The following is a 26952-nucleotide window of genomic DNA, read 5'->3' as shown; positions in this document are numbered from 1 at the left end:
ACAAACACTCACACGGAAACAAACACCCACAAACCAACAGTGAAACCCAGGCTACGTAAGTATGATTCTCAATCAGAGACAACTAACGACACCTGCCTCTGATTGAGAACCATACTAGGCCGAAACAGAAAGCAAACATAGAAAAACAAACAGACTGCCCACCCCAACTCACACCCTGACCATACTAAATAAAGACAAAACAAAGGAAATAAAGGTCAGAATGTGACAGTATCCCCCCCAAAGGTGTGGACTCCGGCCGCAAAACCTGAACCTATAGGGGAGGGTCTGGGTGGGCGTCTGTCCACGATGGCGGGTCTGGCGCGGGACGTGGACCCCACTTCACCATAGTTTTGGTGAGCCTCTTAGCCCGCTCTTAGTGAGCCTCTTAGACCCACGCCATGGGTCCCAAATGGACGGGAGACTCCGGCAGCTCCGGAGTGAAGGGCGATTCTGGCTTCGCCTGGCTGACTGACGGCTCTGGCGGCTCCTGGCTGGCTGACAGCTCTGGCGGCTCCTGGCTGATTGGCGGCTCTGGTGGCTCCTGGCTGGCTGATGGCTCTGGAGGATCCTGGCTGGCTGACGGCTCTTGAGGCTCCTGCCTGGCTACGGCTCTGGAGGCTCCTGGCTGGCTGGCGGCTCCTGGCTGACTGGCGGCTCTGGCGGCTCCTGGCTGACTGGCGGCTCTGGTGGCTCCTGGCTGACTGGCGGCTCAGGACAGACTGGCGGCTCTGGTGGCTCAGGACAGACTGGCAGCTCTGGTGGCTCAGGACAGACTGGCGGCTCTGGCGGCTCAGGACAGACGGGAGACTCTGGCGGCTCAGGACAGATGGGAGACTCTGGCGGCTCAGGACAGACGGGAGACTCTGGCGGCTCAGGACAGACGGGAGACTCTGGCGGCGCTGGAGAGAAGGAAGGCTCTGGCAGCGCTGTACAGGCGGGAGCACCTGTAGGCAGAAGACGGAGAGACAGCCTGGTGCGGGGGGCTGCCCCCGGAGGGCTGGTGCGTGGAGGTGGCACTGGATAGACCGGACCGTGCAGGCACACTGGAGCTCTTGAGCACCGAGCCTGCCCAACCTTACCTGGTTGAATGCTCCCGGTAGCCAGGCCAGTGCGGCGAGGTAGAATAGCCCACACTGGGCTGTGCTGGCGAACCGGGGACACCATGCGTAAGGCTGGTGCCATGTACGCCGGCCTGAGGAGACGCACTGGAGACCAGATACGTAAAGCCGGCTTCATGGCACCTGGCTCGAGGCCCACTCTAGCCCGGCCAATACGAGGAGCTGGAATGTACCGCACCGGGCTATGCACACGCACTGGGGAGACTGTGCGCTCCACCGCATAACACGGTGCCTGCCCGGTCCCTCTCTCTCTCCGGTAAGCATGGGAAGTTGGCGCAGGTCTCCTACCTGGCTTCACCTCACTCCCCGTGTGCCCCCCCCCAACAAATTTTTGGGGCTGCCTCCTCATACCAGCGCCTCTCTGCCTTCGCTGCCTCCAGCTCTGTCTTGGGATGGCGATATTCCCCTGGCTGTGCCCAGGGTCCTTTACCGTCCATAATCTCCTCCCAAGTCCAGGAGTCTTGTGTTCGCTGCTGCTGCTGCCCGTTATCACGCCGCTTGGTCCTTTTGTGGTGGGTGTTTCTGTAACGGCAGATCTCCTCTATGTCTGAAGAGGAGTAAGGATCGGACCAAGATGCAGCGTGGTAAGTGTTCATGATGATTACTTTAATAAATAAACTGAACACTATGAAATACAAAACAATAAATGTGAACATGAAAGAAACCGAAACAGTACCGTGTGGCGACAAACACTCACACGGAAACAAACACCCACAAACCAACAGTGAAACCCAGGCTACCTAAGTATGATTCTGAGCTTCCACCAACACCATCATTCCAGCATGTTCATGAGCAGTTAGTCATTTTCTTACAAATATAAGCAGTAACCAAAATCCCCAAACCTCCCACAAGTATAGGAATAAACAATGAAAACAGAGTCAACAACTTTTCCCATCACATTTCCAAATTTAGCATTAAACCAGTCACCAACTTTGTCAAAAACAGATTTTGCAGATTTTGAGAGAGTTTTACTAAGATCAGAAATCTTATCAATTATTGCAGTCATATTCTCAGAGGAGTCAGGGAGGAGCATAACACAATTTTCAGGATCAATAATACCTAGTACGTTACAGTGTCCTCCTTCCTTCGCCAAAAGCTGATCTAAAGCCAACTCGGCTGACTATTGCTTTCAGATTTTGGACATCTAACGAGAGTTGGCTTAAATTCATATGGGCCTGTAAAGAATAGGTTAAATTGTTTACCCACTTTCCTAGGGCAGCCACACCCCAGGAGGGTATGATTGACATGCCAAAATCTCACCCAGGTGTAGGACATGACCATAGGCTTCCTGATTTTCTAGGATGAATCGTTTGCCACGCTGCAGTACACCAGAGTTGGTTTTACCTGTCTCACTGAAAAGATCGGTGACCGGAATTCTTAACATGTACATTTCTGTTCTCCCCAAATAACAACCCCCCCCCCATCCAGAAGGTAAAGTGAGATACCTCTTGTCACGGCATAGCCACATCCATCCAAAAGGTGCTCCCATGCCTTCCTCTATCCTAGAGAGGTTTACACCTGTCACCTGTTGCTGTACATCTACTACACTAAAATCCCCTTTATCATAGTTTCTCCTCTCACTATACTCTTCTCTCAGTTGACCCATATATACACGACAAGCTCTAGTATCTCCCATATCTTCCATCTACCACATTAGGTAAGTTTGTTCCCTTCTTGTGACCACCCCAACATAGATGTGTCCCATAATCCCCAAATGTTCAACAGTCTTTCTAGCCAAGCACTTTATTATACATAAAGCAACAGCAAAACACAGTAGTCCTACAGAGGAGTCAGGAAGCAACATGACACAGTAATCCTCATTGTTTATTCCAAGGGACCTGTAGGCCCCTCTGTCTTTCATCTCTGGTCACTACTGCCTTCACATTTGCACAATTAGTGATAACTGAGTAAAACCCTGTACTATCAAATTAGTAAGGGCCTGCATGGAGTATGCCAAATGGTTAATCCCCTTACCCTTTACTACAACTCCTGCACCTGGAAAGATTCCTAGGGCTGCCATCTCTACCTGAGACGGCACATGTCCATAAGCTTCATTATTTTGAGCCACTGCTCTTTTAGCTCTGCCAATCGATCTGAAACTAATTTGCAAAGAACTGTTCAGCAGCTCAGAAGCAAGTAATGTTGTTACTGTCAGTTCAGTTTCCCCCAGATAATAACACCCTTTCCATCCCATGGGGAGGGAAATGTACCCAATACCCCCACAGATCCAGAGATGATCCGGAGTTGTCTCCATGCCTTTGCTTATGTTTGACATATTTACCCTAGTTATCAGTTGTTGCCCATCCAGCACATCAAAACTACTGGTATCTGTTTTTAGGCCTGTGTAAGACAGGCAATTAGTGGTGTTTCCTATATCCATATATCCACACAGTTATTGTGGGTTTTAATCCTGTTAACACAACATCTCCTTTATCATTTAGGGGCTTTACACTACAAGTCAAATACTCTCCCCATTGTACTTTTGGAGGTCCTATGCATTTAATCAGATGGGAATTGTTGCCTGGTTGTACGCTAGGAACCTTCTCCTACCTTGGCCATTTAGTCTCAATGTGCCCACTCTCCTTAAATTCTTCAGCTGCATCTGTACTATTACCTATTGCCTTATTGGATAATCCATTTTCACATGTTACTTCCTTCCCCCTAGTGACCAACATCAGAATAGTATAATTGCTGTTTCTTTGTCGAACCCTGGTGTTGTACCATTGCATAAAATTGAGTAATTAACAACCAAAATCATTCTTTCCAATTGGTACTGCCTGGGTTCCTGACAGAGAGGCTGTGGGGGTGGGTTTCTGGAGAATCATTGCCTGTGTGCCAGATGTGTTCCCCCTCCCCTGTAATCCTATGTATGTCACTGATTTCCCCCATTTATTATTCTCCACATCCCCGTCCACAAAGGGAACAAGTAGGATTTGGAGAGCAATAAATACCCTGTATGTGTTTTTCCATGGTTGCGATTTTCTGGTTTCACAACCATAGTGTGTGTGTATGATGGTTTCCTCGACATCTGATGACTCTTCAGGTTCTATGGCTGAACCCTCTGTTGGTTCTTCTGACCTTTGGTCTCAGCCTTCTGCTCCTGTCCTTTGGCTTGGACCTTCTTCCTCCTTCAGATGTTCTCGGGGCTCTGCTCTCCCTTCCTCCAGTCGCTCATCCATGGCTTCCACTCTGGGAGATGCTTGCAATTGGAGAGATGATGCTAGCCGGACCTCTCCTCTACCCGCAGCGCTGTTGGTGTTACCATGGTTACATGGAACAGACCCATCCATCGTGGTTGGTTCCATTTTTCGCTTGTGGACCCTGAGTTTCACCCATTCTCCAATGTTTATGGGTAGCTCGTCAGGGTCTTCGCCTGGGATTGGTTCTGCTGCTTTCCTACTGTGAGAGAGGAGAAAACTTACAACAGAAGTTAGTTCCTTCATTTACTCAAGATGGTCGCACTATATCTCAGTTATGTCTATCTGTCGGTCAGTCATAGGTCTCACCCCTGGGGTGTTCATTGGTCGTCTTGGTCGCCTTAGGCTGCTGCACATTTTCATGCGGACATGGCCTATTTATTGCCTTACCTCCCTTATACTACCTCATTTGCACATGCTGTGTATAGACTTTTCTACTGTATTATTGATTGTATGTTTGTTTATTCCATGTGTAACTCTGTGTTGTTGTATGTGTCGAACTTTGCTTTATTTTGTCCAGTTCGCAGTTGCAAATGAGAACTTGTTCTCAACTAGCCTACCTGGTTAAATAAAGGTGAAAAAAAAATCCTAATGATATATCGTAAAGGTGTAGAGTAATAGTAATATGTTATACACCAGTGCCCCCTGGTGGTGATACAAAGTAACATTTTATGAACAAATACGTTCAACCTATTCAAATCATTTCTGTCCTACTCCTAATTTTTTTATTCCACTATTGGGCCTTTACCCAATAACCCCCGCCATAATGCACAGACATCCAAACAATGAAACATACAACGCACTATACATAAACAACTCAACTCATTCACTTGGTAAATCTCACACAGAATTACCACTATTCATAAACAACTCAACTCATTCACTGGGTACCTCTTCAAAATAAACACTACTATATAAGAAATAACTAGTATTTATGTTATAGTCGCCCGCATTACAACCCAAAATAAAATCGATGATTAACGCTGAACCACCTCTTCAAAACCAAAATAACCAGTATAAAATGAGGTGATTGTTATTTCTGAACTACCTCTCCTAAAGAAACTAACTAGTATTACAGTAATGATCTCTTCGTATTACAACTCAAAATAAAATAGAAGTGTCACGTCTGCTCCCGCTCTTCCCTTCCCCTGGCGCTTGAGGGCGCCAGATTACCCACATCACACGTTCCTGCCATCCATCACTCACACCTGCATTCCCTCGTCACTTGCATCAGCGTTATTGGACTCACTTATCACATGTTCATTTCCTCCCCTATATTTGTCCTTTCCCTTGCTCTGTTCCCGGCTGCTGCATTGATTGTTTTTTTGTCTTAGTTTCTGTTCGCTGACGCTATTCTTGACTCGTTATATATGTCCGTAATTAAATGTTTTACTCCCCGTACCTGCTTCGTCTCTCCAGCATCATTTCATGTGACAAGGAGAGATGAGTACCTCTCCAAAACCAAAACAACTAGCATTGATAATGGCCGCTCGCATTATGCACCCAATATAAAATAGATGATCATTACTGAATCACCTCTCAAAAAAAAAAAAGCTAGTATTTCAGTAACGGTCATTACTACCCAAAATAAAAATGTAAATCATCAATCATTCATTTCATTCATCCTATATTGACAACATGTATTTCACCAATAGTCCATTACGTAATTTCTCCAAACTAAAATCTGACTATGTCATATTCAAAGTCTATGCTTTAGATTGAGTGAAATACATACATACAGGAAATACATACAGTGCCTTCGGAAAGTATTCAGACCCCTTGACTTTATCCACATTTTCTTATGTTACATCCTTATTCTAAAATGAATAAATAAATAAAAAATCAACAATCTATACATGATACCCCATAACGAGAAAATTAACACAGGTTTTTGAAATGTTTGCTAATTTGTTAAAAATTACAAACAGAAATGCCTTATTTACATAAGTATTCAGACCCTTTGCCATGAGATTCGAAAATGAGCTCAGGTGCATCCTGTTTCCATTGATCATCCTTGAGATGTTTCTACAACTTGATTGGAGTCCACATGTGGTAAATTCAATTGATTAGACATGATATGGGAAAAAACAAGTCATGAGGTCAAAGGAATCCGTAGAGCTCCGAGACAGGATTGTGTTGAGGCACAGATCTGGGGAAAGGTACCAAAACATTTCTGCAGCATTGAAAGTCCCCAAGAACACAGTGGCCTTCATCATTCTTAAATGGAAGAAGTTTGGAACCACCAAGACTCTTCCTAGAGCTGGCCAAACTGAGCAATCGGTGGAAAAGGGCCTTGGTCAGGGAGGTGACCAAGACCCAAATGTCACTCTGACAGAGCTCTAGAGTTCCTCTGTTGAGAAGGGAGAACCTTCCAGAAGGACAACCATCTCTGCAGCACTCCAACAATCAGGCCTTTATGTTAGAGTGGCAAGACGGAAGCCAGTCCTCAGTAAAATGCACAACAGCCCACTTGGTGTTTGCCAAGAGGCACCTTAAGACTCTCAAACCATGATAAACAAGATTCTCTGGTCTGATGAAACCAAGATTGAACTCTTTGCCCTGAATGCCAAGTGTCATGTCTAGAGGAAACCTGGCACCATCCCTACGGTGAAGCATGGTGATAGCAGCATCATGCTGTGGGAATGTTTTTCTGCGGCAGGGACTGGGAGACTAGTCAGGGTTGAGGCAGAGATGAACGGAGCAAAGTATAGAGAGATCATTGATCCAGAGCACTCAAGACTTTAGACTGGGGTGAAGGTTCATCTTCCAACAGGACAACGACCCTAAGCACACAGCCAAGACAATGCAGGAGTGGCTTCTGGACAAGTCTCTGAATGTCCTTGAGTGGCCCAGCCAGAGCCCGGACTTGAAACCAATCGAACATCTCTGGAGAGACCTGAAAATAGCTGTGCAGCAATCCAACCTGCAGAGTTTGAGAGGATCTGCAGAGAAGAATGGGAGAAACTCCCCAAATACAGGTGTGCCAAGCTTGTAGCATAATACACCCCCCCAAAAAAAAAAAAAAATTGAGGTCGTAATCGCTGCTTTAACAAAGTACTGAGTAAAAGGTCTGAATACCTTTATGTGATACTAATTAACAACAATTTCTAATAACCCGTTTATGCTTTGTCATTATGCTGTATTGTGTGTAGTTTAATGAGGGGGAAAAAACAATCAAATCCATTTTAGAATAAAGCTGTAACGTAACAAAATGTGGAAAATGTCAAGGGGTCTGAATACTTTCCATGCATGCACTGTATATGCATCCGTTGGTCACAGTTACCTTTAAAAAAAATGCCTCAGGATCTCGTCACAGTATTTTTGTGCATTCAAATTGTCATTGATAAAATGCAATTGTGCTCGGTGTCCGTAAGATATGCCTGCCCATACTATAACCCCACGACCACCATTGGCCAATCTGTTCACAACGTTGACATCAGCAAACCGCTCGCCAACACAACGCCATACATGTGGTCTGCGGTTGTGAGGCTGGTTGGACGTACTGCCAAATTCTCTAAAAACAATGTTGGAGGCGGCTTATGGTAGAAAAATGAACATTCAACTCTGGCAACAGCTCTGATGGACATTCCTGCAGTCAGCATGCCAATTGCATGCACTCTCAAAATTTGAGACATCTGTGGCATTATGTTGTGTGACAAAACTGCACATTTTAGTTGCCTTTTATTGTCCCCAGTACAAGATGCACCTGTGTAATGATCATGATGTTTAATCAGCTTCTTGATATGCCGCAATTGTCAGGCGGATGGATTATCTTGATGAGAAATTAGAAATGCTCTCTAACAGGAATGTAAACAAATTTGTGCTCAAATGTTTTTGATAAACATGCTTTTTGTGTGGATGAAAACTTTTGGGGATCTTTTACTACATGTTGCGCTTATATATTTATTCAGTGTATATTGACCAGTGACAATTTTGAAGTAAGTTACTTAACTATAGTTTAGTCGGCTGGCTTAAATGTCTGACAAGCTAGCCAAATGGACTGAATTGCTAGACACTACATGCCTGTAGCTAGTCACTGCCAGCCGTAGGGTTGTCCGTATGTTTTTATTAAACCAAGTCACGTCGAAATAGGCCATTGTGATTTTAGTCCCATCACGAATGTCTCAAGTTAGCTAGCTAGGTAGCACTCTTACATCATGAGATTGAAATCACATTTCGCCCTTTATGGACAGCTACTTGGTTTACTGAGAGCATACGTTCAAACTAGTCATACATATCTGATTGTATCTGAATTACCCTCAGCAAAATGTTCTGGACTAGCTGGCTATTTAAGCTAGAGACATTCAAAATTGGTCAAGTCAGTTAATGCTTTTCCCTTGTCTCTATATCCAGCTGATGTTCACCTTGTGTTCAGCAGAGAGTATTCAGAGGTAGTTTCAGCTGCACACAGCCTCATCTCTGTGCTGACCCAGACTATTAATCAGGGTCAGAGTCCAGTGCCACCGCATCAACAAGCTCAGGTGCATCCATTGCATGGTCAGGGGCATCATCAGCAGACAGAGGTGCAGGGACAGACCCAGAGACCGCTGCATTCCTCCAGTAACCAGGAGATGGCCAGGTGCATATCAATGGTCCCAGAATCCAGGAAATGTGTCATTTTGCTTTCCATACCCAACCTATCATAGGGTCTACCCCATTTTGATGATTGATCAATTCGGCCAAAAATCTGTAAATTACTTTTTCACCTTTATTTATTTATTAACCAGGTAGGCAAGTTGAGAACAAGTTCTCATTTACAATTGCAACCTGGCCAAGATAAAGCAAAGCAGTTCGACACACAACGACGCAGAGTTACACATGGAGTAAAACAAACATAAAGTCAATAATACAGTAGAAACAAGTCTCTATGCGATGTGAGCAAATGAGATGAGATAAGGGAGGTAAAGGCAAAAAAAGGCCATGGTGGCAAAGTAAATACAATATAGCAAGTAAAACACTGGAATGGGAGATTTGCAGTGGAAGAATGTGCAAAATAGAAATAAAAATAATGGGGTGCAAAGGAGCAAAATAAATAAATAAATAAAATAAATACAGTAGGGAAAGAGGTAGTTGTTTGGGCTAAATTATAGGTGGGCTATGTACAGGTGCAGTAATCTGTGAGCTGCTCTGACAGCAGGTGCTTAAAGCTAGTGAGGAAGATAAGTGTTTCCAGTTTCAGAGATTTTTGTAGTTCGTTCCAGTCATTGGCAGCAGAGAACTGGAAGGAGAGGCGGCCAAAGAAAGAATTGGTTTTGGGGGTGACCAGAGAGATATACCTGCTGGAGCGCGTGCTACAGGTGGGTGATGCTATGGTGACCAGCGAGCTGAGATAAGGGGGGACTTTACCTAGCAGGGTCTTGTAGATGACATGGAGCCAGTGGGTTTGGCGACGAGTATGAAGCGAGGGCCAGCCAACGAGAGCATACAGGTTGCAATGGTGGGTAGTATATGGGGCTTTGGTGACAAAACGGATGGCACTGTGATAGACTGCATCCAATTGGTTGAGTAGGGTATTTGAGGCAATTTTGTAAATGACATCGCCGAAGTCGAGGATTGGTAGGATGGTCAGTTTTACAAGGGTATGTTTGGCAGCATGAGTGAAGGATGCTTTGTTGCGAAATAGGAAGCCAATTCTAGATTTAACTTTGGATTGGATATGTTTGATGTGGGTCTGGAAGGAGAGTTTACAGTCTAACCAGACACCTAGGTATTTGTTGTTGTCCACGTCCAAGTCAGAGCCATCCAGAGTAGTGATGTTGGACAGGCGGGCAGGTGCAGGCAGCGATCGGTTGAAGAGCATGCATTTAGTTTTACTTGTATTTAAGAGCAATTGGAGGCCACGGAAGGAGAGTTGTATGGCATTGAAGCTTGCCTGGAGGGTTGTTAACACAGTGTCCAAAGAAGGGCCAGAAGTATACAGAATGGTGTCGTCTGCGTAGAGGTGGATCAGAGACTCACCAGCAGCAAGAGCGACATCATTGATGTATACAGAGAAGAGAGTCAGTCCAAGAATTGAACCCTGTGGCACCCCCATAGACACTGCCAGAGGTCCGGACAGCAGACCCTCCGATTTGACACACTGAGCTCTATCAGAGAAGTAGTTGGTGAACCAGGCGAGGCAATCATTTGAGAAACCAAGGCTGTCGAGTCTGCCGATGAGGATGTGGTGAATGACAGTCGAAAGCCTTGGCCAGATCAATGAATATCATATCATAACTCTCGCACTCACTCGCTCACACACATTTATGATTCGGTTCTGCTGAGTTGCAGGTCACCACCGGTCTATGGCCCATGATGTGTCAGTCATGTTTTCAACAAGACACCATTGTGCATCGTCCAGAAAATGTTAAAATGTTAAGAATTTTCAAACTAGTTTTCATTGGAAAGGCAGATAAAGTGTTTACTTTTGATACTGCTTTTACATGTGAACACAGAACATACTCATTACTCGATGTGCTTAATTGCATCACTTTTGTTTCTAAACTCAGCAAAAAAAGAAATGTCCCTTTTTCAGGACCCTGTCTTTCAAAGATAACAATGAATGAATATGGACCTGTGGAACGGTCGTTAAGACACTAACAGCTTACAGACGGTAGGCAATTAATTTGCCTACTGTCTGTAAGCTGTTAGTGTCTTAACGACCATTACACAGGTCCATATTCATTCATTAAGGAAAACTTAGGACACTAGAGGCCTTCCTACTGACTCTGAAAAACACCAAAAGAAAGATGCCCAGGGTCCCTGCGCTTCTGCGTGAACGTGCCTTAGGCATGCTTGCAAGGAGACATTATAAGACTGCAGATGTGGCCAGGGCAATAAATTGCAATGTCCGTTCTGTGAGACGCCTAAGACAGCGCTACAGGGAAACAGGACGGACAGCTGGCCGTCCTCGCAGTGGCAGACCACATGTAACAACACCTGCACAGGATTGGTACAACCGAACATCACACCTGCGGGACAGGTACAGGATGGCAACAGCAACTGCCCGAGTTACACTAGGAATGCACAATCCCTCCATCAGTGCTCAGACTGTCCGCAATAGGCTGAGAGAGGCTGGACTGAGGGCTTGTAGGCCTGTTATAAGGCAGGTCCTCACCAGACATCACCGGCAATAACGTCACCTATGGGCACAAACCCACAGTCGCTGGACCAGACAGGACTCGCAAAAAGTGCTCTTCACTGATTAGTCACCATTTTGTCTCACCAGGGGTGATGGTCAGATTTGCGTTTATTGTCGAAGGAATGAGCGTTACACTGAGGCCTGTACTCTGGAGCGGGATCGATTTGGAGGTGGGGGGTCCGTCATGGTCTGGGGCGGTGTGTCACAGCATCATCAGACTGCCTGCAATGACAACAAGCTCAGTCTCAACACCCTGCGTTACGGGGAAGACATCCTCCTCCCTCATGTGGTATCCTTCCTGCAGGCTCATCCTGACACAACCCTACAGCATGACAATGGCCAGCGAAGAGCCCTGATCTCAATACCATTGAGCACGTCTGGGACCTGTTGAATTGGAGGGTGAAGGCTAGGGCCATTCCCCCCAGAAATGTCTGGGAACTTGCAGGCACCTTGGTGGAAGAGTGGGGTAACATCTCACAGCAAGAACTGGCAAATCTGGTGCAGTCCATGAGGGGGAGATGCACTGCAGTACTTAATGCAGCTGGTGGCCACACCAGATACTGACTGTTACTTTTGATTCTGACCCCGCCTTTATTCAGGGACACATTATTAAATTTCTGTGAGTTACATGTCTGTGGAACTTGTTTAGTTTATGTCTCAGTTGTTGAATATTGTTATGTTCATACACATATTTACACAAGTTTGCTGAAAATAAACGCAGTTGACAGTGAGAGGACATTTCTTTTTTTGCTTAGTTGACGTTACATGTATCACATAATTCAGGGTCGATTTTTTCTATTTGAAGGTTTATTTTTTTGTCAAAAGGATCACTTTTCCCCATATAGAAAAAAAATGGAAAGTTTGAACATTTTAATGACTGCATCTCTTTTGTATTCAAACATCTCCATTTAGTCATTTAGATAAACATTGATTCTGTTGTCCATAGAGTGGTGGTCGAATTTGGGGTGAGCTGTTCTGTAGCCTGTTCTGTGTTAGACTGATGTCATGCCTTTCATAGACTCCTGGTATGTCTGCACACTAAAACAAGGCCATTGTGTTCTGGAACTGTTGCTTGTATAAAATAACTGTTGTGTAACAATATCATTAACTGATCACCTCCCACTATAACACCGGACATGTCACCATTTACTCCTCGAGTACTTCCCTGTGAAATCAGATCTCCCCTGCAACTGCTTGATTAAAGATTGATCTATTATGCAATTATATAGTTGCTGCCTTAATCGTTGGATAAAATTTTCCACAACATTAGTGGCCAATCAAAATCAACCAATTGTTATAATTTTACTGTGACCACATTACATAACATTGCAGCATTCTAGAATTACTGGACTAGACGGTTATTCCTTGAGACAGTATCAGCAGAGGTGTAAGGATCATTCATCCATAAGTAGCAGCACGTAGTTCAAAACAGATGCATAAATATCTTGTCCATAGTCTCGATGGTGAGGTTGGGTCGATGGCTGCTCTGAGCAGTGTCATATCCTGCTCTGTCAGCGGGCACTCCACTGGTGGGACCAAAATTCCCTGGCCATGCTCCTCCGACAGGCAGGCAGTTGTTTAAATCCTGAACATGGAAGATCATGTTCATTTACAAACAACCCGTTTTTTATTTATTTTTTAGATAAGACTTAATTACATTTTCATAGTGGATACTTTAAATCTATACTTCCACATTGCCGGGGAAGGTGACAGGATTCTCTGCTTGTCCCATTTCCCATAGCTGGTAGGGGGTCAGATTTTGCTCGGTGTGCAGAGAATGTTTATCCCATCCATTGGTTAAGGTGTCTAGGTCTGCTTGGAGGCGTGGGAGGAATACATGGTGCACACAGAATAAGTGAAGGCTGTTTTACAATGTCCTACACAGTTTGGAAGATGAGGGCTCCCTTGACCTGTCAAATATGTTTGACATGGCCATCTACAAGTCCTGCCATAACTGTTCAAACCTGAAAGCATATGAGAGAACATTTGAAGCAACATAATGAAACATTGAACATCATACCCAGTCCTCTGTCCCACACAAGTTATTACTATTATTGTAACCTTTCTGTGCATAAGGAGATGTAATTGGTCAAAGTATTCTAAGGTACTTTGCATTTCTACTTCACCGTCTCCTGTTGAATTGAACTGTTTTCTTCAATGCATGTGAGAGATTGAATTGACATTGGATTCTATAGCTAGGTTTCCATAGCTACGTTTCCATCCAATTGGCTACAGATTTTTTTATGCGAATATTCTGAAGTCTGGGTAAAGATAATATGCACATTTTCCTAATAGTGGTGTTTTCTACCAAACAGACTTGTTGAAGATCCAAAATCAGTGTGTGATGACATAGTGTACACAAAATCCATTTCATTTTCAACTCTACGGATAGTTGTCACAAATGTTTGGGTTAAATAGCAAACGCGCCCACTCTGGTCTTGGTACCTGCGCTCTAGACAACAGTTTGCTGATACAACAGCTTCACGCAATGTAGGCTAGTCTACATGATGAGATTGTTATTGATAAGAACAAGAATCATTTGTCAATTGGCAGCCAAGTATCGATCATCATGTCACCAGAATAAGACCCTAAATATCTAGTGGAAAGGAGCATCAAGATCACTGTGCACTTTCACCACCCTGTGAAGTTCATAATTTATTTAATCTGTAGCCTAATGAACTGCATGGTTTCCCGAGGCATAGTGGGAGGACCACACAACATACTGTTTCATCTCGTGACTAAATTTACTTAAATATGATGGTTATTATATAATTATTTGCGCTTAAAGGCGTTTCCACCAACAATTCTCACACAATTAGTTTTTAAAGATCGCACCATGTCCAACGAACAAATGATCTGTCGGCATTTATCAGATTTTACCGACACTTCCTGTTTCCAATAAAACTGTCATTGTATATCTTTTTTATACGGTATGACTTAACTTGCCAAAAAACTGAAAGGAAACGTGGTCTATAAGGCACTCCTTGTCTGTATAAGGCACTCCTTGTCTGTATAAGGCACTCCTTTGCAAAGCATTGAAATACCAGTTATACATGAAACAGCACAGCTTGTTATCTCTACTCAGTGCAGGGGTTATAATTTAGGTGTAGGCCACCTGCCTAACTATACTCTAGAATGTATAGACCAGATCAAATTTCAATAATATGTGGTCATAATCTATGTATTCAGCACAAACAAATAGTGGTGGAAATGACTGTTGATCGTGAACACTTTTACCAGAGATAAAGCTTCCCCTGCCACAACCTCAGACATGAAACATGCATGTTGCGATGTCCACATTCTCCATGCCTTGGTCTGCTCTCACCTAGATGGTGATATACAAACACTAGCATTATAATCAAGACAACCGTTCATCATAATTCAATCACTCACCTCTATGTGGTGTATGAAACTTGTTCAACATCAATATATTTGTCTTGATAGACAAGGCCTCAGGCAGACCAGGCATATGGTCTGATTCGAGGCCATATACAAAGTAACCAACGGTGTCAATTTACAAACAAATGCCTGATTCCACACAACACTAGAGGGAATGATGCTGTTACCTCAATGGAAAGCCTTGCTTCGCTACAGAGTCCAGTCAAGAATCCAAGGGCGGTTGATGCTTTGTTGTTGGTTGCTGCACCGAGGTACATGATCTATAAGATATCATTATGAAACTGAGTGTGTGATAAAAAAATAACACATACAAAAACAGCTGGGCTGTTATATAAACAATTCGTTTGAATTGTACAAGGCACTGGATTATCCACATTGAGTCAGACAAGCATTACGAACTTCAAAATACCATGGGAGATTAATAGGTTACCTTTCTTGAGAAGCCGTCTATGCCACCAAATATTACAAAACCATATCTGTTGAAAGACATTTTTGGACAGTTTTGTATACTATTTTACTGCCATCTTGCAGTAAAATATAACAGAGGCAGCATTGTATGGCCTCTGAGACCTATGAGACCCCCCTGAACTGAATGGAGTTTAAGCTTACCTGATCATCTTGTCGTTGGTGTCCACGTGTATGACGGAAAGAGGAGCCTGAACAGAGTATGTTCTTCTGACAACACATCCAAGTCCTGCCACTCTTTCCTGTATTCCTGCAGCATCTACACGAAGCACTGAGTCCCACACTCGGGTCCACTGGACTTGATGACCCATTGCTTTCAGAAGTTCTCACACCATCCTAATTGTGGTGAACTTGTCTTGATTGTGGCCACCAGATTGTCCAGCTCCTCGTCTATCATTTGGCTGCATGTTCTCCTCACCACAATACTGTATTCCTGCATTCTGTGTTGGTCAGTTTGTGCTGAGGTGACAAGCAGTTTGGCGATGCAAGGTACAGGCAGATCCATTTCAATCAGCTGTCGAAGGTGCTGTTCTGAAAGTCAGTTTAAGACGTCTCATTTCGCCAGCAACAACTGATGGGGCATTTCCTTCTTCCATTTCAGCATTGACTAGACTATACAGATTGGAGAGACCCTGCACACCTCTTGAGGCAAGTGTACTTGATTTGATAGTGAGCTGATAAATATCATCTCAATGGTGCAGACAAACTGTAAGTAAATCAAGATCAAGAGGAAGGCGTTGCATGCCCGCTGCAATCTGTACAGGAGCTTGTCCATAATGTGTCTCCCCATCGCCTGTGAGGACATATACAAATTGTAATTTGAAATAATGTCACCCAACCAGCTGGTATCAGGCAAGATTGGGTCTAGACTTCAGGTATTGTTATGGGAATAGCCATTTAGGGTTGTCACTGTTCTCTCTCTCTCACACACACTCACTCAAACACACAAATATTTCAGTATGGGTGGCAGTGGCTAGCTGTAACATTACATGCATGCAGTCTTGCGACTCATTCCATTTGGCTACCTAGTCTGACACAAAAGCCAGCCAACTAAGCTAACGTACTTTGAAATTGTCAGTCAGGGGTCAATAATCTACAGATATTAGAAGCGTGTCTATGTAATACTAACATTTAATGACAAACCATGTAACTACTTAGGTAAACATATGAATGACCTGTTGCCCAAAGTTTGGTGCCATTGTTGATGAGTGATCAGCCATGTTCAGAACATGGGGCCACTGGGGGAAAGATTTGGCGAGTAGTGATGAGGTCAGGCCGTCTGGTTAAGTAGCCAAGATAAAAAAAAATCCTAACTAGAGGAGCATTTCCTAAAAACAGCAGAGGAGGAAAAGGGATAAATGGGCCCAAAATCTGTCTTCTCCAGCAGGTGGCGTGTTTTCGCTCACCAAGCGAGGAGCTTTTGTATGGAGGTCAATGAGAGGGTGTCAAATTTGGTTAACAGAAAATGTAATTATTTGCTACGTGCGGCTTTTGATTGAATATAAGTTCCTTAGTGCTTAGGTTGTTACGAGTGTACTGATATAAGTAGGACACGTGACATCCCGGTAACTTTGAGAAAAAACACTTTATATAGGCGCTGTGCCTGTTATCACATTCGTATCTGCTCTCTCATTGGCTAGAATGGTCCACCTGGTCTTGCCTCTTCCCGACAGCACTCCTTTTTAAAATACATGTATTTTCATTGTTAGGGTGGCCAATGGAGTATCTGGTCAATATAATGGATAATCTGTGATATTTACCTTCATCGATTTCCGGCTACTTTCGGTTTACCACTCAAACGCACCCAGTGCCTACAAGTGTGAAGTACTGGATAAGCAGTTCCTGTATTATCATTGCTATTCGGGATGCTTGGGACGTCCAAACGCTGACGTTACACCATTAAAGTTTACATTTGAAATGGTTATGATACTTCTTTTTACAGATCAATGTTAAGGTAAGGGTTATGGTTAAGGTAGGGGTTAGGGTTTAGAATGTGGACGTCCCAAGGATCCCGAACAGCACTAAACCTTTCTATTCTGTCTTTGGTTTTGCTTTCACTTTACTAGAAATCATGTCAGTACAATTTCTGGTAAAGGACACCGATAATTTGCTGTTTTTGACGTCCAACTCATCCAACCGACAGTCATTGCATTAAAAATACATCTAAACCCTGTGACGGTTTCGTATGGCCTGTCTGATCTTGGCAGCGTGATAAAGTTCGATATTAAACAGCAGCAGGTGAGTTGCTATTCATCATTTTCATGCCTCGATTCGTGGCCTATGACTGATTATGCACTAGGACAAACTTATTTTCACGATTTCACTTATATAATCCAAATCAATACATTGTAGCACGGTTTTTGGACTCATTCAGTAGTTTTACCAAATTAAGTAGATTCATGTTGAAAAATAATATTAAAATGATCATTTATATTCCTAAAACATACATTAAAATGATACTGTTTCTGCTCCCTGATGTTATGGATTTTTGATTTATAGCCCAGTTTCAAAATACCGGTTTTAGATGTCCAAATTCATGGTCATTATGCTGAAATAAGTCGTTATATGGAAGAAATGACATAACAATTAATCCCTAAACACACTGGTCACTTATTTGAGGTAAAAGGATGTGTATTTCCTGTAACTCATGTGTGGTGAAAACGTTAGTTTGTTTAATGTAATACGTTCTGTATACCGTAGGGAATTTTGTGTAATATAAAATTGTCAAAATAATTTAAATATAAGCTGATAAAAAACAATAACATATGTGTTATGGGTGTAAAATGACACAGTGATTCCATCTGTTGGTAAATGTTCATTACTGCAACTCTTGTGTTTTACCGGGGTGCTTGAGATACCCGGATGTGTTGTGACGTTCAAACAATATGTCTTACTACTTTATCCATGGATAGTTTAAAAAATGCTCCTAACCACAATTTAACCAGGCGCTCTAGACTAGAGCTTCTATAGTGACTGTGTGGCAGGCTGAATGTTTGACGTCGACTATACCTTGTCACTATTATTGGAATCGTAAATTCAATATCCAGGCTTAGCTTACTCAATATTTTCAACATGTAAAACGTTGCAGATAAATTGTATATTGTAGGCTACTTCACAATGCATGTTTTTTCTGAAAGTGTTGTAACGTTGTGCCCAGACTAGTAAACATACCCTCCATAATGCTTTGTTATCATACTGACAGGTCAGAGCAGCTGGGATCAAATCCTATTTTCCTACAGCAGCATCAGTGTGAAAGTACAAGTATGAGTCAGGTAACTACAATGACATTATACAGTAACATTAAGCAGCTGTGTAAACCTGTGAACAATGCTTTGGACTAATACATAGCATATCAATGTCTTCCTCCTAGGCAAGGACAATGAGTTTGGAAGAGCAAATCAGGAGCCTCTCACCAGTTGCAGCACATGCCCTGGCAAGTAAGTTAACATGGAACATCTGACTGAGCTTTATGCATTGTGTTGTCAACTGTGTTCCTAATTACATCGTTTGTTTCTAGTTGCTGAAATTACAGATGACATTGACATTCAAGAGTTAACAAGAGCAGATCTGAACGAACTTCTGCCAAGCCTTCAACATTTAAAACTTAGAAAGAAGATCAGTGAACTTATAAATACATCTAAACAGGTTGGTATAGCCCAATAGCTTCTAAAGCTACTGTACCACTATTCTGGAATCATTCACTAGTTACTAGAATGTTTGATTCAATGTGCAATTCCATTGGATGTACTAATTCCCCTGTTTTCTGTAATATTTCTGATTCTTAGAACACAGCTAAACCTATTACTTTAGTTCTTAACAAGCTAAGGGAATTCCTTCCGGTTGATGTCATGGAGAGTAAGTCCCTTTTCAAAACAATTCAGCATAGCACTCACCCAATACAGTTTTGGTGTATCTTTGGTTGTAATTGTATGCACTGGTCACTTTCTCCTTACAGATGCACTTGTTCCCGGGGGAGTGTTACATGGCTACTTCCCTATTCTTAGAGATTTGGAGAAGCAGCTGGCCGAAGCCCTCTACTTCATTCAGGCACACGTTGGTTTGCTCAAGAGCTACATTAGAGAAGAGTCCATGGAGGCTCAGAGCAGTGCTGCATCTCCATCAGTTGACTCTGCTATAGCAGGAAACCAGCCATCAAATGTTGAGGGTAAATTACTTAACTGCTGTGTTAGCTGCAGCACAGTGGGTCTCATTCCTCATTCTTCATGAATCAAAAGACGGTAGATGATGGCATACAAATCATAAACACTGTAGTAGATTTCATGAATAGTACAGTTTTGTTGAAGTTAAACATTCAAGGCCTAGGTTGGCTTCAACTAGTGGCACTGTAATGGCACTCGAACACAGTCCTGTCTTAGCCTGAAAGAACCCCAGTTAACGGCACTAATCCTTCAATCTTTTTTTTAGTCCAGAAAACATCTGTTAATCGCACCTCAGGATCATCAGGTAACGCAAAACCTTTAACAGGGCACTTTATTGTCAAAATGTAATAATTCTACAGATGTTATTAAACCCTTTTACAGCTTGCAAAGCTAACCACAATGACTTGCAGACTCACAAGAATGTGCTGCAATACTGTTGATTTTAATTCATAGTATTTTATGTGGTCCTCAGCCTCATGTGCCGCTGACAGCCAGCCCAAACAATGCAGAACAGAAGTGTCTGGTGCGCCGAACAGACCCACCTTCAAAGAAACTCAAGATGAGACCTCAATGTCACACACTCATACTTTAGGAGCAGCTGGTAACCTACAGTTGAAGTCGGAAGTTTACACACACCTTAGCCAAATACATTTAAACTCCGTTTTTCACAATTCCTGACATTTAATCAAATTCAACATTCCCTGTCTTAGGTCAGTTAGGATCACCACTTTATTTTAAGAATGTGAAATGTCAGAATAATAGTACAGAGAATGATTTATCAGCTTTTATTTCTTTCATCACATTCCCAGTGGGTCAGAAGTTTACATACTCAATTAGTATTTGGTAGCATTGCCTTTAAATTGTTTAACTTGGGTGAAATGTTTCGAGTAGCCTTCCACAAGCTTCCCACAATAAGTTGGGTGAATTTTGGCCCATTCCTCCTGACAGAGCTGGTGTAACTGAGTCAGGTTTGTAGTCCTTGCTCGCACACTCTTTTTCAGTTCTGCCCACAAATTTTCTATGGGATTGAGGTCAGGGCTTTGTGATGGCCACTCCAATACCTTGACTTTGGAAGTATGCTTGGGGTCATTGTCCATTTGGAAGACCCATTTACGACCAAGCTGTAACTTCCTAACTGACGTCTTGAGATGTTGCTTCAATATATCCACATTTTCTTTCCTCGTGATGCCATCTATTTTGTGAAGTGCACCAGTCCCTCCTGCAGCAAGGCACCCCCACAACATGATGCTGCCACCCCTGTGCTTCACAGTTGGGATGGTGTTCTTTGGCTTGCAAGCCTCCCTCTTTTTCCTCTAAACATAACAATGGTCATTATGGCCAAACAGTTCTATTTGTTTTATCAGACCAGAGGACATTTCTCCAAAAAGTACGTTCTTTGTCCCCAGTTGCAAACTAGTCTGGCTTTTTTGTGGCTGTTTTTGGAGCAGTGGCTTCTTCCTTGCTGAGCGGGCTTTCAGGTTATGTCGACATTGGACTCGTTTTACTGTGGATATAGATACTTTTGTACCTGTTTCCTCCAGCATCTTCACAAGTTCCTTTGGTGGTGTTCTGGGATTGATTTGCACTTTTCGCACCAAAGTACGATAATCTCTAGGAGACGGGACGCGTCTCCTTCCTGAGCGGTATGGCGGCTGCGTGGTCCCATGGTGTTTATACTTTCGTACTATTGTTTGTACAGATGAATGTGGTACCTTCAGGCGTTTGGAAATCGCTCCCAAGGATGAACCAGACTTGTGGAGGTCTACAGTTTTTTTTCTGAGGTCTTGGCTGATTTTTATTTTATTTTCCCATGATGTTAAGCAAAGAGGCACTGAGTTTGAAGATAGGCCTTGAAATACATCCACAGGTACAGCTCCAATTAACTCAGATGATGTCAATTAGCCTATCAGAAGCTTCTAAAGCCATGACATAATTTTCTGGAATTTTCCAAGCTGTTTAAAGGCACAGTCAACTTAGTGTATATAAACTTCTGACCCACTGGAATTGTGATACAGTGAAATAATCTGTCTGTAAACATTACTTGTGTCATGCACAAAGTAGATGTCCTAACCCGACTTGCCAAAACTACAGTTTGTTAACAAGAAATTTGTGGAGTGGTTGAAAAACTAGGTTTTATGACACCAACCTAAGTGTATGTAAACTTCCGACTTCAACTGTATGTGGTATATCAAACATTTAATTTGACTGTTGGCTGTGTACCTGGTATTAAAATCCTTAGCAAAAGAGTTTGATTAGAATTTACAAGTAGGCTATGTGGTTCTCATCCTTAGGTGCTGACACCCATTTTCAAAAAAGTATAACGGATCCTTCTCAAATTTCCCCTGGTAGTGGGCTGCCCGAGCCACGATGCAAACAAGAGAAATCAAGGTCTGCAGACCATCTAGGAGCAGGAGGTAGGAACCACATTTCTGCACAATGCCACACAAGTCAATATCAAAACCTAAAAACTGTTCAATGTCATGAAATCCTTTAATGATATTTTGTAATTGGACACAATTATTGTTAAGAAAGTGTGTGATTTTAAATGAATACTTTCAGATAAGATGTCCTCACCTTGGTGGCATTTTGGAGCAACTGAACCTCTAAATAAGAAACAAGCAGGTGAGACTAATCAATATGATACTCATCTTACCTCCTAATTTATAAAAATAAAAATATGGTGAATTATTATATTGGCGTTGTATAAAGTGTGAATTCATTTTTTTGTCTTGAACAGTTAAAGTCCATTCACAAGTCTGTGGAAAAACCCTGAACACTCACCTTGCACTCATGAAACAAGTGGATGTTCTGGCAGTAGGACTAAAGCGAGAGGAGACCAGACCAGAAGACTGCCAAGTCATAATAGCCTTCTGTCCTATTACATCTCGTGTGGGAACAGACATTGATGCCGCCATGAGCAAAGTTAAAAGTAGGAAAGCCCTTTAAGATTACAGCATGAAAGTAACTCAACAGGATGTATTGGTCCATATTGTAGAATGACTGACTAATGAAAAATATATTTTTATGTGGAAGTACTAAAGATTTAATTGTGTCTCTCAACAGGTAACAAAGATGTCATTCTAGTGGTGATGCACCATACTTTTGATCACTGCTTTGTCACAAGCCAGAGACCTGCATCTCACTACATAAACGTAGTGGAGGAAGTTAATGTTCTCTTCCATGACTCTAAGGGACTTCTGCCTTGTGAAACAAATGATAAAGCAGTGACTCTCATACACAAGGCCTTACAGAAATACAGCAGCACTACTTACAAACGTTAAGTGTCCCCTGGTGGCAACAAAGTAGTGTCTGAAGTTTAACACGCAAACATGATTTAAAAACCTCATTCTACATTCAAGGCGTTGGTAATTCATTCTAGTTCAGAATAAAGCATGTCAATCTGTGTAGTCAACCAAATGAATGACTGTTGATACTCAAGCAGGACTAAATTAGATGTCTCACTGTAGAACAGCTGTTGTAAGGGAATCTTTGCAGTGGCTGACCTCCAAGCATGCCCTCTTAACACTACCAATCATGTGGGATGCCTCGTGTGAATTTCAGCTTTTCCTTCTTTTGGTGTTGGGTGTACTTTAAAAAAATGCTTGTCTGTCACTACTCAATCATAAGAGATTGAAAAGTTGTAACTACAGTATCATTAAATGATATTTATTTTGCTTACAGATGTCCTAATCTATGAAAATAATTCAGAACAAGTAAGAAAGTGTTACATCAAATATTGAATAACTTAGTAAGAATGACATTGATCTGTTTTTTTTCCCCAAACTGTGATATCAACAGTATATTCAGATCCCTTGACTTTTCCCACATTGTTACGTTACAGCCTTATTCTAAAATGGATTAATCTACACAATACCTCATAATGGACAAAGCAAAAAATGTATTAAATAACGGATTATATCACATTTACATGAGTACTCAGACCCTTTCCTCAGTACTTTGTTGAAGCACCTTTGGCAGCAATTACAGCCGAGTCTTCTTGGGTATGACGCCACAAGCTTGGCACACCTGTATTTGGGGAGTTTCTCCCATTCTTCTCTGCAGATCCTCACTCTATCTGGTTGGATGGGGAACGTTGCGGCACAGCTATTTTCAGGTCTTTCCAGAGATGTTAGATTGGATTCAAGTCCGGGCTCTGGCTGGGCCATTCAGGACATTCAGAGGCTTGTCCCAAAGCCACTCCTGTGTTGTCTTGGCTGTGCTCTTAGAGTTGTTGTCCTCTTGGAAGGTAAACCTTTGCCACAGTCAGGCCCTGAGCACTCTGGAGCAGGTTTTCATCAAGGATCTCTCTGTACTTTGCTCTGTTCATCTTTCCCTCGATCCTAATCTCCCAGTCCCTGCCACTGAAAAACATCCCCACAGCATGATGCTGCCACCACCATGCTTCACTTTAGGGATGGTGCCAGGTTTCTTCCAGATGTGATGCTTAGCATTCAGACCAAAGTGTTCACTCTTGGTTTCTACAGACCAGAGAATCTTGTTTCTTATGGTCAGGTGCCTTTTGGCAAACTTCAAGCAGGCTCTCATGTGTGGTGCCTTTTACTGAGGAGTGGCTTCCATCTGGCCACTCTACCATAAAGGCCTGATTGGTGGAGTGCTGCAGAGATGGTTGTCCATCTCCACAGAGAAACTCTGGAGCTCTGTCATTGAAAAATCGGGTTCTTGGTCACCTCCCTGACCAAGGCCCTTCTCTCCTGATTGCTCAGTTTGGCCGGGCGGCTCTAGGGTCTTGGTGGTTCCAAACGTCTTCCATTTATGAGTGTTGGGGACCGTTAGTGCTGCAGACATTTTTCGATACCCTTCCCCAGATCTGTGCCTTGACACAATTCTGCCTCAGAGCGCTACAGAGAATTCTTTTGACCTCATTGTCTTGGCTTTTTGTCATGCACTGTCAACTGTGGGACCTTTTTATATAGACAGGTGCCTTTCCAAATCATGTCCAATCAATTTCATTTACCACAGGTGGACTCCAAGTTGTAGAAACATCAAGGATGATCAATGGAAACAGGATGCACCAGAGCTCAATTTCAAGTCTCATGGCAATGGGTCTGAATACTTATGGAAATAATTTCTATTTTAATACATTTGCAAAAAAATTCAACCACCTGTTTTCACTTTGTCATTATGGGATATTTTGTGCAGATTTTGAAATGTTTTATTTAATCCATTTTAAAAAGTCAAGTGGATGAATACTTTCCCAATGCATCATTCATTAATTTGTGTTTCATGAGGAATTTCTCTGTAGATGGACTTAAAGCTAAATAAAATGTAAGTTGCTCATAGTTCTTATTTTCATAAAAATGCAAAAGTGTTGAATCAAATATTTAATCACAACCCTTGTATTAAGAATGCCATTGATTAGAAAATGTAAAAACCATGGTTTTCAAACTTCTGATATCAATATAAAGAGACAAAGCGTTATTTATTTCTAAATATCCTAGAAAAACTATAGGCACATTTGCAGTTATTCACACTAAGTGATTTAGGATCACTTTCATCTTGCCTCAACTGTCTTTCCACCACAAAGTAAATGGCAAAACAGTAGTTAGTGTTGTCTAAACTGATATAAACCCTGCAGATGTCACCCCCCGATAAAGGAAAACCTACTCAAAATGTCACAGGCCCACCAGGACACACAAACAACACTGGTGCTAAAACACTCCATTTTTGTGCTACAGGTCCAGAGTAAAGTAGATCAGTCAATGAGAACACATGTTCTTATTTCCTCTGGCACTGGAAGTAAACCCATCTCCCATGATCCATCCAACTCTCAGAAACAACTGATGTCTTGACAGTGCCATCTCATTGATAAATCTACTATGATATTTCTTATAAGGACAGGCTAAATAGGAGATTGTCCTCAAATCGTCTCCCTCAACAGGAATTGGTCTGTACCCTGGTAACATGTGTGCACTATGCATAAGTGTGACTTAAACTCCCTTTCACACGTCTATGCATTATTTGTGCATTTGTTTTGTCCTCATAGGACACTAGCACTACTTCCACATTCTGGAAAATGTAGGTCACTGTTCTTCAATACATTACCTTGTGTTTTATGCCCATTAGATAGTGTCAAAAGAAACAATGTCTTGATTTCACAATCGCTTTACAATTCTCGCTCGAGACACACATCATAGCATTCATCCCAGTTAACTCAACCTATACAAACAACCATCTCATACGTCTTGTGAATATGTTAATATACTCCGAATAACACAACAAAAAATACAGATTCTTGTTCGGGGGAGGGACGAGGAAAAGTGGCATTAATATACATTCAATTTACAGCAGAGCAAGTCTGGCTAGGCTGGTTCAACATCCCTCCCTTATAGTCCACACCCTCTGGTGCCATTGGCCCTCTGCAGTGTCCGTCACTGGCTTGGTCGGTTGGGGCGGTCCCTCCAGTAGTTGTTATAGGCCTCCTGGAACATGTTCTTGCAGCTGAGCTTGGCGTCGAGGCGGGAGCAGATGAGGAAGGAGCCGCCCATCTTGCGGTGGAGGGAGTAGGTCTCCTCGGGGGGCGGGGTGAGGCGCTGCTTCAGCATCACGGGGATCAGGTTGTGGATGCGCTCCGTAGTGCTCTGGGCCCCAAAGTTAAAGGGCTCCGTGGAGGCAAAGGCCTCGCCCAGGATCATCACCGCATCCACATGGGCGTTCTCCATGGACTGAGGGACGTGCAGAACATACTCAGTAATAACCAGAGTGTGTGTATTTTGAAATTAAGTTAAGTGTTCACTACTAAGTTTATGCCATAGATTAATGAAGGGCCTTCTCAATTCATTGTGACTAAATAAAATGGTAAACAGCATTATTGATGCATGTGTTGAGAAAGAATGAAGTCACTCACCTTCGACTCATAACCTGTGAGGAACTTCATGTCTCTTGATCTCTTCAGAACCCCCTCTCTGTCTCCCTCTGCTGCGGACTTGATGAGCTGGTTAAAACAAGGAATAAAAGATGTCACACACCTAGAAGGAAATCATTATGGTCGGTTATGTTTTGTTGGGGGATATATAGCCCAATAGCTCACCTCAATGTAGATGTCAGTGAAGTCTTCACTAAATCCTCTCGTTGCGCCGAAATCTAACAACGCAACCTATGGATGAAACAGTAGCAATGTTTAGTTATTTGAAGCATTCAGCAAAATCGTGCTACTGGATGGGGGTTACTGTATAGACTTGACTCTACAGAAGACATGGTATTTACATTTTAAACAGAAAGGACCTTTAGGAGGGTCATCAAAATCAGTGGACTCTAATGATGAAATTGATAAGAGTTAAAAGGCAGACTCACCCTGTGTGTCTGCGGGTCGTAGAAGAAGTTGGACCAGTTGGGGTCAGTCTGCATGTATCTGAACTCAAACAGCTCCCTCAAACACAGCTTCAGGATATTCTCACAGATCTGACAGAGAGAGAGAGAGTTCTCATTTTTCATTCTGCAGTGTGGCCACCAAGGGGCAGTATTACACTGGTGTT

At 42.8% G+C, this 26952-nt stretch overlaps 2 protein-coding genes and 1 long non-coding RNA gene across 6 annotated transcripts in view; 1 reads left to right on the top strand and 2 right to left on the bottom strand.

Moving 5' to 3' along the window:
* Positions 1 to 12136: 12136 nt before the first annotated feature.
* On the bottom strand, positions 12137 to 17136 carry LOC112250344. Its single transcript, XR_002953516.2, has 5 exons — positions 17060 to 17136; positions 15444 to 16092; positions 15265 to 15310; positions 15002 to 15094; positions 12137 to 14760 (listed from the first exon to the last, which is right to left on the bottom strand). It is a non-coding gene; the product is annotated as an uncharacterized LOC112250344 (long non-coding RNA).
* LOC112250341 lies at positions 16743 to 23137 on the top strand. 3 transcript variants are annotated; one of them, XM_024420413.2, is made up of 13 exons: positions 17126 to 17253; positions 17366 to 17537; positions 18502 to 18571; positions 18670 to 18736; positions 18817 to 18944; positions 19085 to 19154; positions 19255 to 19464; positions 19725 to 19763; positions 19932 to 20060; positions 21751 to 21873; positions 22019 to 22081; positions 22197 to 22388; positions 22523 to 23137. In XM_024420413.2, exons 3-13 carry the CDS (start codon positions 18563 to 18565, stop codon positions 22738 to 22740), a joined length of 1248 nt encoding a protein of 415 aa, XP_024276181.1. In that variant the 5' UTR covers positions 17126 to 17253; positions 17366 to 17537; positions 18502 to 18562; the 3' UTR covers positions 22741 to 23137. The 3 variants fall into 3 exon arrangements, with proteins under 3 accessions (XP_024276182.1, XP_024276180.1, XP_024276181.1); XM_024420414.2 differs by lacking the exons at positions 17126 to 17253; positions 17366 to 17537 and adding an exon at positions 16743 to 16766 and having other exon boundaries at positions 19932 to 19982; XM_024420412.2 differs by lacking the exons at positions 17126 to 17253; positions 17366 to 17537 and adding an exon at positions 16743 to 16766.
* A 1651-nt stretch (positions 23138 to 24788) lies between these two features.
* coq8aa (coenzyme Q8A, genome duplicate a) overlaps positions 24789 to 26952 on the bottom strand; it is a 32037-nt gene continuing 29873 nt past the window's right edge. For both annotated transcript variants that reach the window (XM_024420404.2, XM_042321713.1), the window contains exons 12-15: positions 26771 to 26878; positions 26508 to 26573; positions 26325 to 26411; positions 24789 to 26142 (exon numbers count right to left, since the gene is read on the bottom strand). In XM_024420404.2, the coding sequence (XP_024276172.2) occupies positions 25849 to 26142; positions 26325 to 26411; positions 26508 to 26573; positions 26771 to 26878 (555 nt within the window). In that variant the 3' untranslated portion in view covers positions 24789 to 25848. The remainder of the gene's footprint in view (positions 26143 to 26324; positions 26412 to 26507; positions 26574 to 26770; positions 26879 to 26952) is intronic.

The sequence above is a fragment of the Oncorhynchus tshawytscha genome, linkage group LG05 (assembly GCF_018296145.1).
Source record: "Oncorhynchus tshawytscha isolate Ot180627B linkage group LG05, Otsh_v2.0, whole genome shotgun sequence".
NCBI classification, from domain to species: Eukaryota; Metazoa; Chordata; class Actinopteri; order Salmoniformes; family Salmonidae; genus Oncorhynchus; species Oncorhynchus tshawytscha.
This window is presented reverse-complemented; position numbering and strand designations above follow the sequence as displayed.

Bases quoted from the DNA above. Each gene is read 5' to 3' on its own strand.
- LOC112250341 (XM_024420412.2), top strand. The intron at 19,465-19,724 runs GTAAATTACTTA...TCTTTTTTTTAG, and splicing joins CCAGCCATCAAATGTTGAGG to TCCAGAAAACATCTGTTAAT. The intron at 22,389-22,522 runs GTAGGAAAGCCC...GTCTCTCAACAG, and splicing joins CGCCATGAGCAAAGTTAAAA to GTAACAAAGATGTCATTCTA.